Source organism: Geospiza fortis, unplaced genomic scaffold (genome assembly GCF_000277835.1).
Source record: "Geospiza fortis unplaced genomic scaffold, GeoFor_1.0 scaffold112, whole genome shotgun sequence".
In the NCBI taxonomy this organism is placed as follows: domain Eukaryota; kingdom Metazoa; phylum Chordata; class Aves; order Passeriformes; family Thraupidae; genus Geospiza; species Geospiza fortis.
This window is the reverse complement of record NW_005054298.1, coordinates 5,609,543-5,624,334: the sequence shown is the minus strand read 5'-3', so window position 1 is coordinate 5,624,334 and position 14,792 is coordinate 5,609,543. Positions and strand designations below refer to the sequence as shown.

The following is a 14,792-nucleotide window of genomic DNA, read 5'->3' as shown; positions in this document are numbered from 1 at the left end:
GAGGTGGGAAGCCTTCAGTGACATGTTCTGCTGTTACTAAAACTAATTTAGCACTCAATAAGTGGAATCATAGCCAAATGTTTGCATTTCAAACGAGGTTGCCATTCTACTCCTACAGCATATGGAAATAAGCTGCTAAACTCACCAGTCTACTTCGTTTTAACTTACAGGTATCAGGAGACACCATGGATGTGAATGAACCAGTTCCACAAAACTGATAGTCACAACTACCAAAAGCTGTGGTAACTGAGATCATTGCAGGCAGAGGAATTGACTTCTGAGATGCAGAAAATGTGAAGATGTGAAGCTCTCACTTGAGTGAGACATAACTGCAGCTCAATCCCAGTGAAAATCAGGCTGTAAAAGTACTTGACCTGTGGTAACTGCAGTTAATCAAGGTGAAACAAGGAGTAGAACAGAGCTGGCTGGTTCCTTGGTCTGCTGTTCTGCAGAAGGTGACACTCCTTCCTTTCACACTCCCTGCCTTTCCTCTGAACTTAAGAGCCAGGATCTTTAGGTGATGATTCCTTTTTGGGATTGCAATAAAAGAGACAAAAAATCCAGCTTCACTTTTTCCTTAGGCAATTATGTTTACAAATATATGTCATAAAGTGGTCTTAATAGAAAAGGTATAAAAAGAATGATTCAAATAAAAGAGACCCGAATGCAACATCTGTTATGCCTTTTACAAGTACTGAGATTTTACACAGCTGCCTTTAATGCATAATCCCATATGCACAAAGACATTTCAAGTGTACTAAAATAAAGGATTTATCTTTTATTCAAATCTTAAAAACACAACGCCTTTCTTTAAGGTAACTCTGCATTTTTGATTAGTTAATTCTTAAAACATCAGCAAAAATATCAACTACCCCAAGTTGCATAATTTCCTGCACATGAATATGGTGAAGCTTTGACAGAAATCTCAGTTGGCACAGTGATGTGAATAACCATGACACTGCCACCTACCAGTAAACTGACAGCTGAATTCCACAATAGGAAACTGAGATTTAGCATGTTAACCTCAAAGCCCAAAGGTACAGGAAGACAATCCTGGGTTTTGCATCAAATTTTTCAGCAACAGAAAGACAGATTCATGGAGTATGTCTGAATTTAAATAAGCTCTTTTCTTATTTATCAAGTACTGGAACATTTCAATGACACCTTTTTCCAAATACTGTTCCAAGTTTTTTACATTTACACTTCAGAGATGAACAATTATTTTAAAATCAGTGAATAATTGTTAAAATTCATAAAGGACTCTGCTCAGCTTGACCCATATGCTTTTCAGATTTAATCTCTCTGAACATTTGAGTTTCATTGAATTTTACCATGAAAATCATTACAGAGCATGCATTTTTATGTCACAGTTGCAGGCATTTATACAATATTAAATGTAGGGCATTATATGAATGAGAAATATGTAAAATAACTGATGTAAAAAAAAAAAAAGAAAAATGAGGGGAAATAATGGTAAGCATAGCTTTAAAATCTCAGCTCTGGCATAGCTTTGCTACAGACAGACAGAAAAATCACAGTGACTATTTTTACTTCCTTCATATTCAGCTTAATGGGCACAACACCTGAGCAGGGAGCACACTGTGCATTGCAGGGGTCACCTGGCTGTGACCCTGAGGGAGCAGGCAGGGGCCATTGCCAGGGTGGCCAGGCTAAATGGGGCTGGAGTGCCCTGAGCAGAGTCTGCCTGTGCCCAGGGCAGAGGAGCTGCACTCTGAGGCTCTGAGTGATGAGGGAGAGAGGGCAGCATTCTCTCAGTAGTTATCAAATGATGTTCCTTCAGTCCCTCAGGGGCTGTCCAGTCTCCCAGACATGTAACAGCCAGGATGGCCAGGTGGTGCCTTGGGAGGGAAGCACTCCTTGTGCATCAGCCCAGGAGAAGTTCATTGCACTCACAACTAATTTGACTAGAGAGGCAAAATTTAAAAAATTAAAACCATGGTTGTAGTAGTTGCTCACATGTTTCAGTGGCAGCCCCAGGTGTCTCAGGCTGGGGTGTGATCACAGCCCTGTGCTCCCAGAACAGCTCTGCTCCTCACTCCAAAGCTGCCAGGTGCCCCTGAGGCAAAGGGGGGCTGCAGCACACACAGATACAGGCTGCTCCTGAAACACATCTGCTCCCAAAAACATCAACAGGTTCTGAGAGCCACACTAGGGAAGGGCTGAAGAAATTCTCACTTCCAAGAAGAGGGGCTGGTGTAAGATGAGGTATGAACAGAGCAATCATCAGACTTAAAGCCTTTAAGAAATTTTACAATGGAAATATTTTCAAATATTTTTAATTGTTTAGAACAATCTTTACGGAAAGTATTTTATTTGCTTAAGATCTCCAATAACAATCCTGTCTGGAAAGGACTTTTTGTTATTAACTAATTAAATTTCTGTCTCATCTCCTATTCCCTTTATTATTACTCTAAAAAAAGAGGGTGAGGATGTGTGATTTCTTGTTCAGGTGAACACTGACCTGGGACTCCTGCAAAATCTGCAATTGTTAAATGAGGTTTTCTTGCCTCAGTCATGGGCAACAACTTCTTCACCCCAGTGACCAGAAGGCATTAGGTCCAAGCTTGTGTCAGCTGAAACAGTGCTGGTTACAGCATTGTACACAATGCCAAAGCATTGTGAAACACACAAAAAAAAGAAGGAGATGAACAAAAAAAAAACCAGAGAAGCCCAAACCCAGAGGTGGTGAGAAGCACTTTCTCCTGGAAAAGTTGACACAGTGAGAGAAGATGGAGGCAGCTGTGATAATACAGAAGAACTGAAAGCAGCCAACGTAATGTTGAAGATAATGAAGTTGAGAGCATAGTTTGATTTAATTATATGATCTTCAAACTGAAACAGTGTGTGAAAAACAACCCTGGGTCAGAAATCCACCATCCTACTGCAAACAGGATAAAAGCATGTTTTCCCTCCTTGTAATCTGCAAGGAGTGTTTTGCTGAAATGGACAGTTACAGTGCTTCACTCATTTCCAAAACTAATTATGTAAGCAGATTTTGTCCTAGACAATCAGAAAATAATTTTAAGTCAGGCTCTGTAATTTAAAATGAGGTTAGCAATTATATGGTAATTTCATGCTTATCACCAAGATATCCATGGATGGTTTGAGTGTGCACTGAGGGTGACTCAGGCCACTGCAGACAAAGGCTCTGCTGGACCCCAGAGCCCCAGAAAGGGCAGAGCATGATCCAGGGGAAGGTGTATCTGCAAATTCCCTGACAAAAATCTCCCACAGTGGCAAAAGAGAGGATTTGCTGATCAAAATCTGCACTAAACTGGAGGTTTCTTGTACCAGAGTTGTATTGTTCAGGCTTCTAGCAGTTCAGCAAATGCCAATTAAAAATTAAAAAAGCTGCAGTGAAGACTGGAGTTGTCATCTGCCCTGGGTGGTTTGCTTGCTCACGCACTCTTCTCCCCAAGGTACAGCTGGGCTTCTTGTTTTGTTTGCATGGCAGTTAATTACTTATGCCATGACACATCCTTATTATGGAATGGGTAAATGATTTCTACCAAGCAACTCTTGGAGCCACTAAGAGCTTTCAAACTGCTTTAAACTCTGAGCCATGCTGGAGAGCCTTGTCGGGAGGAGCAAGTGAGCATCAGTACTTGTGTGGAGAAAGCTCCATGCAACAGGAGACAGTAGGCACTCCTGGAATGCAGCCCCTGCTGCAGTGCTCAGACAGTAAGGGAGGGGTGAATTATATTCCAGCTGTAACGGGAAGCTCTGATCAAGCCAGCAGCTGGGAAAAAACCAGCATTAAAACCAGCATTAAAAGCTCTGATCAAGCCAGCAGCTAGGAAGAAAACAGCATTAAAAGCTGTGTATGTAACCCTAAGGGGGAGATAAGAGACTCAGCTGTGGGGTTATGGAATGTATCACACGGGAAAGCTGAGGGATTCCTCATCCACATGTGTTCCACTTGACAGAAAAGGAGTGCTCAGCACCTATCAGGCAAATGATAATCTCCTCCTCCTAAAGCAGCAAGCCAGTTCTATGTATTGGTCATAGGGATATCAACTTTTCAGTGAAGAGCTGTGGTCAAAACAAGATTTACAGCAGAGGTCGTGGAGAACAACACCTTTGACTGCCAAACACATGTTCTTGGAATTAATTAGAATGAGGTAATACAAAAATTGCAGAACAATGTCAACCTTCTAAGAGAGGCAGAGATTAATTTGTATTAATTTAATTATAGTAGCAGGTAAGAACAACCTTTTTATCCACCTTACCTCATCGAGACATCTTTCATACTGCTCTCTTTGATTTTCATTTTCCAGAGCCAGCGCTGAATTCTCTGCCTACAGTGAAAGGGAATAAATAAGTAAATATGTAAATTTAGGAAAGGATATCTTTCACCACATGACAGTTCATAAAAATCCTCAGGGGGCTTACCTACTATAGTTCTTCAAGATCCAGAATAAAATGCACTGTGCAATTTATTTTGCTGCAGGTTGGTGCTTTGAGTAAAACCAGAAGTGACATTCATTTATGACATTATTCACACCCTGCATTACAATTTAGAACAATATCATAGCAGATATTCCATGTATGTCCACCAGCTCACCTTGTCAGGTGCAATAGAGTTGGTAATGAAACACCATAAAAGATATTGACATATCTTCTTCTCTCCCTCTCCATTTTCAGTTTAGAGGGAACTTTTTACTTAAGAACCACTTGGACACAAACAGAGGCAGCCACTATCACAGGGGAACAAAAGCCAACATCATGTCAGCTTTTAACTGTGGCAGCCCCTCTAAAGCCTGGCTCTGCAGTGGGGAAGCCCACATGCACAGGTCATTCTACAGATAATTGGTGAATTATTACATCCTTTAACTGACCTTGATAAATTTAATAGCCTTTACATACAAAAAAAAAAAAAAAAAGGATTATTTCAAGAGTGAGAGGTATTTTGCTACATCTAAACATAGTCTTGAAGTCAGATTTTTTTTCTCCCACATATGTAACTTTAAATATGATAAAAAATCCTGTGCAATAGGACCTTTCATCTGTCTTCAGTTTTCATTATGCTCTTTGCATAGTGAAAACTTAAAAATAGCACAATCTGGTAAGTAAATCACAGTAAACTATTTTTCTCTATATATCTATTTGATTTTAAGAATTCTTATGGTATGGGAAGAGGAAAATCTCTAAAGTGTGATGCAGTTTCATCAGAGCAAGTTTCAACTAGTCTTCTCTTAGAGACTGAGAAACTAAAACAAAATATATAAAAATCTGTGAGTGAAAGTTGGCTCTAGAAATCTCTCTGCCTCCCATGCAAAACTTCCCATCACATAACCTCAACACCAAAATCAATACCTTCCCATAATTACAACTATTATGCAATTTACAGTACTTGCATTAGTTTAACCTTCTATAAAACTTAAACAAGTGCTGTTTCAATGGAATTGTGGTTACACAAAACAACAGTGATAAATACAGTTAACATTTGCAGTTTTAGAGGAAAATTAATGTAATGTGCTGTATGGAAAGACTGTGAAAGATGCACAGTTGCCTCTTCTTTGTTAAAAAAGTCAATGAATCAACAAAATAAGAATCCCAAAGTCTATTAAATTAATTCATTAATAAAAATTTCAAATTCAGCTGAATCATAAAAGCAAGGCTAGGAAGCAAAAGCAAATGTACACTATTAGCCAGCATCTTGAAAGAGATTGAAGAGTAGAAGTGTGGTAAGAAACAAGGGCATATAGAGTTTACTTATTTAAAAGTCTAAATAAGCAAGTGTAGAGAATCTGTGCTTTATCTCCAGGGTACAATTAAAGCCAGCAAAGGTGGTAAAATGCTCTGCATCATATTTTCACAATGTCACCTATGGATGGGTTCAACATAAGGCTATAAAAAGTCTATGGGTGATCCTGCAGAGAGCACTGTGAGATGAGGCAGCAAAAAGTGGCAGTTGAAGAAGGAGCAAAGTAGAATAAGAAGCTTTTTTACTGAAAAAGCAGCAGTAAAAAATCAGAAGCTGGAGGGTAATTAGTCTTCCAGACTGAAGAGGCCATACTGTGCTTTTCCAGACATATTCTTGCAGATTGATTGATAAAATAAAGAGATGTTTGTTACATAAAAATATTCCTGACTTAAAGATTTTCAGATATTTTCTCTATGAATATCCCCCTAAAATTCCATCCAAAAGAAATTCTTACTGTTCTGAAGCACTCACTAACGGATTAGTCTGCACAGACTTCCACTCACACATATTGATATATTTATGGATTTTATTTTTAATTTTCATTTTTATTAACATAAAAAGACATAGTATGATTTTATCCTAAAATAGTTTGGGCAGACTGCTTATACACAGAAATCTGTGAAAGAACTACAGCACACCCTTGTACTATATGAAATATACAGAGAGCTCCCCATGCTTCTCTTACTCCATGCTTTGGAATGCTGTAAAATGGAATGTTAAATCTTCCTGGATCTGTTCACTGAACCTCTGATTTCAGCAAGTTATTCCATTACAAACAGGCTACCAAAATTAGGAAATCTAAACCTGATAGCATTATAAATAAATGCTACATTTCAGCTCTTATCAATCCACAGTGGAAACATCTGTATAATAAAACCTGTTCTCACACCACTGGTTTTAAAATTGCAGTGAAAGGATGTAAGGCAGTCAATGTTAGCTTGACTTTTGTGCTTCTTGATTGCCAAGCAAATCATGCCTGTTTATTTGGCATTTTTGTAATAAGGACTAGACTAGAAGGGAACACTTGACTGACTTTGCTTTAAAATCTGTGCCAGTTCCCACAACGTGAGAAAACCAGTACTTGATATATTAAATCACTCTACAGTACAACAAAATACTTGATAATAATCCTCATTCCCCCGAAAGTGTTCATTTGGAAAATTTGTAATAGCATTTACAGTCTCAAAACCCTGCCTCCTAATCCAAACCTTCATTTATTTAACAGAAATCACTGGGTTTTGATGTTATTGTAAGGCTGCTCAATTTTTGCCTTCCTCTCGTATTGTATATTCTGGGCATCCTTTGCCAGTTAAGCAGAGTACATCTCCTTGAAGGAAACTGCTATTAAATTTCCATTTTTATTTTCAGGCCACACTTGGAGAAGGCTAAGCTGCAGGAAGGAGCCTCTCTCTATTCTCACAGCTGGAAAGTTTTGCACCCTTGCAGGCACCTGGGGCAGTGACAGTTCTGACCCCAGCTCTAATCCCACCCATGACCTGGCAGGGACTGTGCAGGGAGAGCTGAGCTTGCTGAGAGCAAGCAGCTGAGAGTCCTGAGAGCAGCACTTTCTGAGATAGCCACTGATTTCTGCAGTGATTCCTAGTTCAGGCATAGCTGTCCTCTAGGAATTTATGTATATTTTATGTCACACATAGAAATGAACGATCATTCTCTGTCCCTCAGCCTTGCTAACACGAAAAGTGATGCAGCCCAGCAAAGATGGAGCACTCAGTGCCTGCCACCTCAGGCACACACATTGGTTTCTGGGGGACAGCTCACAAAGTACAGCAGCATTCAGTCAGCTAAAAGTAACTGTGGCATAACTTACCACTAAATGCAAAATCAGTATCAGTACCTGCTGCTTTTGGATCATTACAGACTCAAGGATCCTAAAATGTCAAAATTGATGTCCCTCCCAATTCTGATTTTGAAAGTATTTTGCACTAGAGTCTCTCCCAACACTGGAAAATTTAAAGATGACTTGGATAATGTTAAGCAGCCTCCAACTTCCTGAACGTGGTTCTGAATTGTGAGATGGAGTTTGAAAGGTAAAACTTCAGACCACTTTAATAACACAGGCTGCCTTGAATTGGTACCATTGCTAACATACAGTCATTATCAGAGACTTTGTCAATTGATTTGAATTCCTTCCTCAGGACAAAAAAAAACATAGCCCTGGTAAAGATAAAACTTCTTTGAGTCAGCTAAATTCTCTCTCTCCCACAGATATTTTCTCCTGTGGGGCAGCTCTTTGCACAGTTTCAAAATTAATAAAAGGCTACACACCTGATGTTTCAACAGACAATCCTCTGCACTTTTACAATGACAATGAAATTAATTAAAGCTATTAATTAACTATTAAAATAAATTGAATTTTCTACTAGAATGCACGAATAAAAGAGAAGCATGACTAAAAGAGAATTACGTACAAGATAGTTTTCCTTACTCAACCTTTGTCTCAGAGTTGAGACAAAACTGAAGGATGGGAGGGGGAAGAAAGAAGAAAGCAGGGAGTGATATGCATTTTGCACTAAGGGAAGAGGAGATCATAGAACCATAGGCTGGTTTGGATCAGAAAGGACCTTTAAAGATCATCCAGTCATGAGCAGGAGATGAAGGTCTAAAGGTTGCATGTCTAGTTAGCAGCTCAGCATGCTCTGAAGGTATCATCAATAAAGGTCAAGGGGAACAAAGTTATGACAGTGAACTTTAAAATCCCTGGCAGAATGCTACCCCACAGCTACCATGTGCACTCCTTTGTTATTCACACTAAACCATTTGTCCACTTACAGAAAGCTTTATTGATTTACACAGACATTCATTTGTCATGCCCACTGCAGTGTATTAAGAGCTGTCCAAGCACTTCAAATGTACTCAGCAATTTTTTCCTGCTTTCAGCCTCTGATTTTGTATACTTCTGTGGTCACAGCTTCCTACAGCACACGAGGGGTCAAACCCTGTTGTTGGCAAAGTAAGAAGTGATGCTGTTGCATTTTTTCCTTATGTCCTCAGAGCATTTTTGGTAAGCTGCTGTTCTAGGAGGAGTTTACCACTTGAACCACCTCTGTGTCTTTGGTCACAGGGAACTTTTTGCTTTTTTCTGTCCCTGCTATGCAGAAAATTTCTCCTTTGAAAGACTAATCCAACAAATTGTCAGAGAAAAGTTTAACACCATACTTATGCTGGTCAGAAGAGCTGAAAATTACATTTTTGCTTTTAAATCAATGTAATTGTAGCAACAAAAGCCTTAATTTAATTCTAGCACTATAACAGCATTTCCACTGGCCACCTTCCAGTGCCTTTTATATTAGTAAAGACAGCTAATTTTACTCTTTGCTGGGAGTAAAATGAGAACTGCACCTCAAGGCCACCTGTCAACATTTGGATGTTTCCACCTTGTCCTTTACACTTTTTCCACAACAAATCAAAGCTTGGGCACAGCTCTGCTCCCTGGCCCTCCATCCTCAGGACACTGAGACTGGGCAGGGTTACCTATTGATGAAACAATCAGTGAATTTTGTGCAAAAATACTTAAACAAAGTGCTTTTTTATTTAAGTGTCCCAGCCTTAACTATTTCTTCTGGATCACGGAGATGGGAGAAAAAAAGCAAAACACCAAAAAGAACAAATCAGTGATATGATGACAGCCAAGCTCCTCACCCTTGCTTCAAAACACTTAGCCTTCTCAGCAGCATCATTTTCTGTTTTATTTTTTAATGGCCTGTTATATTTAACCCCACTTAAAACATTTGACATATTTTATCTGAAATACTCAGCCAGTGTTTAATTCCCATTCGCTTAAAACATGGCATGGAAATAATACATATGGGATGTTAAATAATAAAACACAGAACCATACAAGTGTCAATTATAATTCTGTCTATAAAAAGGCCCTTATTGGGCAGCACTGGTGGGGATCATTCTTGCAATTCACAACTTCAACAATGTTTTTTTAAAATTCTTTACTGTTACAAAACGATATTAAATTTTAAAACCAGCATATCTCCCAGGACATGATCTGCTATAGCTGTGCTACCCATGGGTTTGTAGACTCACAGAGAGCAGTAAAACCTTCTGATGTATGCTAGAAATCAAAATATATTTATTCAACATCAGGAAACTAACCACTTAAGGTTACAAAAAACCCTTGGGTTTAAATGCTGTGAGCAAAAAGCAGCCCAAGGTCTGTGCAGCTTCCTGTGATTCCTCACCAATTATTGATGAGCAGATTCATGTATTTAAACATGAACTTACAGCAGAAGTTATGTAACAGTTTTAAAATTTGTGTGGATTTCACGCTGTCAAAGATCAGAACACAGAACTTGCTCATTTATTCAGATTTTTAGCAGTTTGCAGGGAGAGACTCCCACCCACAGTCCTGGATGGGGCTCATAAGCACAGAAAGCTTTTCCTGTCTGCTGAGCATTTCCCTGTTGGGTGTCCAACCTAAATGAGGAAGTCTCCCTTTGGAGAGAAGAGTGCAACTGGAATTTATTCCTCCAAATTTACTTATATTGGATAAATGTACAAACTTCGGGATTCAAATCCAACAAACCAGAACCAAATGAGATTCATACACTGCTGATGAGACTGTGCTCTAAAAATGACTAAAGCAAAACTCATATTCCTGGGAATTCCTCTGTGAAATAACTTTTTTTTTCTTTTTTTTTTTCCCCAGAATCTGGGGCTGAACATTTTCAACTGGTTCAAGAATGGTAATATTTGTCTTTTTATCCTTTTGGTTAACTCTAAAGTAACTAAGAATGACAAGCCTTTAAAACCTTCAACATTTTCCCTTCTGACACCACAGAAATGTTTGGAGTTGACATTTTAAGAAGGTTGGGAATAGATCTAGCAAAACAGACTGCATTATAAGCACAGGCTTATCTTCAAGCAAATAATCACCTAGGCTACTGCTAACAGATATATCAATAATAGAGTTGCATGTTTACCTGCATGCAAATAGTAGAAAACAGCAAATTCTACCAGTATTTACAGAGATAATAATAGACTCTCAACATTTCCACTGGCAAAGCACTGTCAACACAGGCCTTTATGCAAATGGGTTAAAATTATGAAGGATGCCTTTTTTTCTCCCCAAAAAATTCTTCTGAATGATTCCACATAAAACATTTTTTGAGCATGAGGAGTAAAAGAGATCTGAAGAAGCACAGACAGCCAGTATACAACTGTATTTCCTAAAGACATGATCTATATAACACATGCACACTTGAGAAAGCATAGAAGTATAAGGATGGAGAGCCAAAAGCCCCACCAAGATTCCCATCCCATTCTTTTTCCCCCTCCCTTCTTGTTTTAAGTGATTTGTTCCCTTATGGAATTGCTCTCTTTAAGAACTGAGTGCATTTCACACTGACAGACTTACTGTGCTTCCCCATGTAATATTCACAGGCAGTTATTTCTTCTATCAAAGAAATAAAAATCCCTGGTCCATGAAAAAATGGTCTGAGATCCTGAAATTCTAAGTCAAACTAAAATTCTTACAATTAACACAGACAGATAAAGGGAAGTGGTGAGGACTTGATTAATCCAAAATGGCATTCTGTGTTTAATATCATCTTGTATGTGACACATACCTAAGTATCTTTGCATTGAAAACTCTTACAGGAGAAAATCATATCATATTTGGTCAGTTGCATTTGCATTTTTCTTGTCAAGGAAAATTCTAATTCTTTGGAATAGTAATTATTTGAAATTAGTAAAGATTAGTGGAAAACAATTGACTATCTGTTAACCCAGCGCTGAAGCTCAATAAGAAACTGTTGGTGCAGTAATTTTCAAAGAAAAATATTTGCTTTGCTTTGTAAGGAAACATTTTGGAGAAGACTTATCAAATTTAGGAGTGACACTGAAACCAATAGCCAAATTTTGGGTTTGAATCCTTCTGAAATTATACATATGGTAGCTCTTAAAAAGTTTCCAAAAGGTAGTTTTTATTTTTCATTAAAAAAAAAACCCAACTTTCAGATCTTGAAGAAAATTAATGTATTTTAAGACAGTTTTTCAAGCAATAAGAGATAGCACTTCAGAATTTACTGTAAATGAGTTATCCTTCAAAGCTGGGTAATTTTGACCATGAGCTCACTGACACTGTGACAGTTTTGCACTTGCTGTGATTTCATTATCCACACCTGAGTAGCACACAAAGCTTCAAGGTTCATCTAATGGGGAGGTTGAAAAGAATAGGGCATTTCAGATCTGGGTATGAAAATTAATGTTTGGGCCACTTCATCCCAGCAGAAACACTTCTTATTTTCCCCTTCTTGTCTCTGAGACATTCAGAGAAAATATGGAAATACCACTGCTCATTCTTGGCACTGGAAAGTGGATATGGAAAAAAAAAAGACCAGGGGACAAACTGCCTTCACAGGTAGAAAACCTTGAAATTAAGTATCAGAAAGACAAGGATTACATAAAGTATATTCAGGATTTTTTTTTAATTTCTAGAAATTCTATCTATCAAGAACAGCTCTTCTCCTCTAAAGTAGCTTTTCTATGTTTTTCTTCTAATAACATTGGACTGAAAATAAAATATAATTTCACAGGTCAGTGCGAAAAAAATTGCTTTAATCCCTGAACTGGTGCTTCCAGGCTGCTCAATGCACCTGAACTGAAGGGCTGCTATTAAATTATAGTAAACAGTAAAAATCTGGAGCTCAATTTGGCACCATCTTCAAGGGACAGCAACACCAACCTCCTCCCCACTCACCCATTCCACTCCCCCAAAGAAATTACAATGGAGTTTGCTCATGGGAGCTGATGATAGAAACAAAATATTCAGACTTTACTGCCTTCCTGATTTTGTCCCCTCATTTAATGCATAACCTACAACACAAATGTATCCCACACCCAATTATTTTGGATCTCACTGGAAGGTAAAACAACAGATGTTTTGCTCTGACTTCAGAGAAAGAGGAGGTTGCATATTTATCAAGAAATATTTTTCCTAATTATTTATCCTAAGTTCCTTCATTTAGTTCAAACATCATGAAATTATGAAATAAAATGATTTAAACTGATAGTCTGGAAAATACTGATTCCATTTGCTTGAATGTCACATTCATTGGTTGGGTGATGGGAAACTCATACCAGCTCTCTGCTAAGCAAGTCAGCAAATCTTTTTCTTTTTTTTTTTTTTTCCTTTTTCCAAAGAAACATGTATGAGTTTTCCTGAAATGGAAAAAATAAAATACACAACTGGTTAAAAAACATCCCTTGAGCTTCTTTTAATTTGAATTCCAAGAAAAATAATGGCTTTTCTTTGTTGTACTATGCAATAGTTTTAAAAATTATGTGATGATGTAATTGATAATGCCACAAAGTATTTTTAAACATAATAAAATATATTTTTTTCCTCCTCCTGTGCTGAATCATTTTACTTTGTTCCTTTAAAGACTTCAAGTTAAAAGCTCTCCACCACAATAAGCTATTAATGTCACCTGTTTCACAGCTCCCCACATAAATTTATAACAAGTTTTTCTGTTTTAACTACATGGGAGCACTGAGTTATTCCTGAAGGCAATGTTTCCTGCAATTCCACTCTCTCCATCAGAAGTCACCCATCAGTCAACCTCCCCAGGTATTTCAGAATGAACTTCTCTTGATGGCTTCAGTTATTTCTGTCCCTCCCAGCTAAGGAGCTGTGAAGCCAAGTGGAGCAGGACAGGCATTGGTGCTGTGCTGTGGAGAGCATCAAATGCCACAAAACGTGCAGCAATTGTTTTGTAGCCACTAGCCAGCTCCTAATAACTGAATCACAAAATTACTGCTCATTTCTTGCTAGCTGAAATGAAACTCTATTTGCAAACATCACCCTGTTTCTCCTGAGAGCTCTGAACCTTTTTCTCTTTTGTTCTTACAGGCACACAGCAAGAATTGGGCAATGCTCCTTGCTCCACACAGAAACACGTGGCTTCTGCACTGACATTTGTTAAATTGAAGGTTCTGATGAATTTCATTTTTAATCTTTTAGACTGAATTTGAACAGTAGCTGTATTTGGCCTGGAAGAACAAGAGCTCATGTCTCAAATTCTGTCTTTTAAAAGATTCAGCAGAGTACAGGGTTTTTATTGTTGGGGTTTTTTTTGTTGTTTGTTTTGTTTTTTGGGTTTCTTTTTTTGTTTTTTTCTGCCCTATGCAGACTATGGTCACTTACAGAAGATGGGATAAAGACCCCTTGGAAACTGTGTGATGTGACAGCATCAGGCTGTGATCCTAACTAGTTACAGGAAATGTCTCCTACTGAGCTGGCCAACATCAGGCCCATCCACATTGGCTTTTTGGCTTGGATGAGCTGTGAGTGTCCTTATCTCCAGTGATTTTTCTGACTCTCACACTGACCAGGCTGCAGCTCACACTGTGGTGTGGCCTTGGATCCAATGGATGGGTTTCTCTTACAGGAAATGGGAACAGGGACTCCAGCTGCTGCTGAGTGACTCCCCAAAATGTACACAGCACAAGGCTGAGGATCTGCTCCTGTTACACCATTCCCAAGTTAGACACACAATTATAACAGGATATCTTCCAACATTAATAGGGAAGCCCTGAGGAATTCAACTGCCAGGACAAAAATGTATCCCACAATACCAAAATAAAAGAGAAGCCTGTTGGGAACTTTTTCCTGCACACAAGAGAGATGTGCCAGAGCAGATTTTCTACTTGGATATTTTTATAGCTTTGTACATTATGAAAACAGAAAATAAAAACCTGTACAGAAATATATACATTCAAGCCAGCTACATGGAATCAAATTCCATTGTAATTATATATTATTAAGTGCCACCATGTTATATTAAACTCTTTCTCAATTATTAACTTCACTTTGCTATTCAGCATATAAAATTTGTCTCAGATTTTGTTCTTTGTACTTGCATTTGTTGACAAAATACATTCTAGGAGGTCCAAGAAATGCCTTAGATCACAACTTTTAGAGGATGTGGCAAACCAAAAGTCCTTAAAAATACAAGGTTTGGCTGAAAATGGCAGTCTCATATGGCACACACTTCAGGTCAAACGTGATGGGGTTCAGGAGTGTCCCAGTAAG

At 38.3% G+C, this 14,792-nt stretch overlaps 1 protein-coding gene across 1 annotated transcript in view; it reads right to left on the bottom strand.

The window, feature by feature from the left end:
- NCKAP5 (NCK associated protein 5) overlaps positions 1-14,792 on the bottom strand; it is a 378,197-nt gene that overhangs the window by 89,009 nt on the left and 274,396 nt on the right. Inside the window, exon 9 of the mRNA XM_031056009.1 lies at positions 4,251-4,319. Coding sequence (XP_030911869.1) covers positions 4,251-4,319 — 69 coding nt within the window. The remainder of the gene's footprint in view (positions 1-4,250; positions 4,320-14,792) is intronic.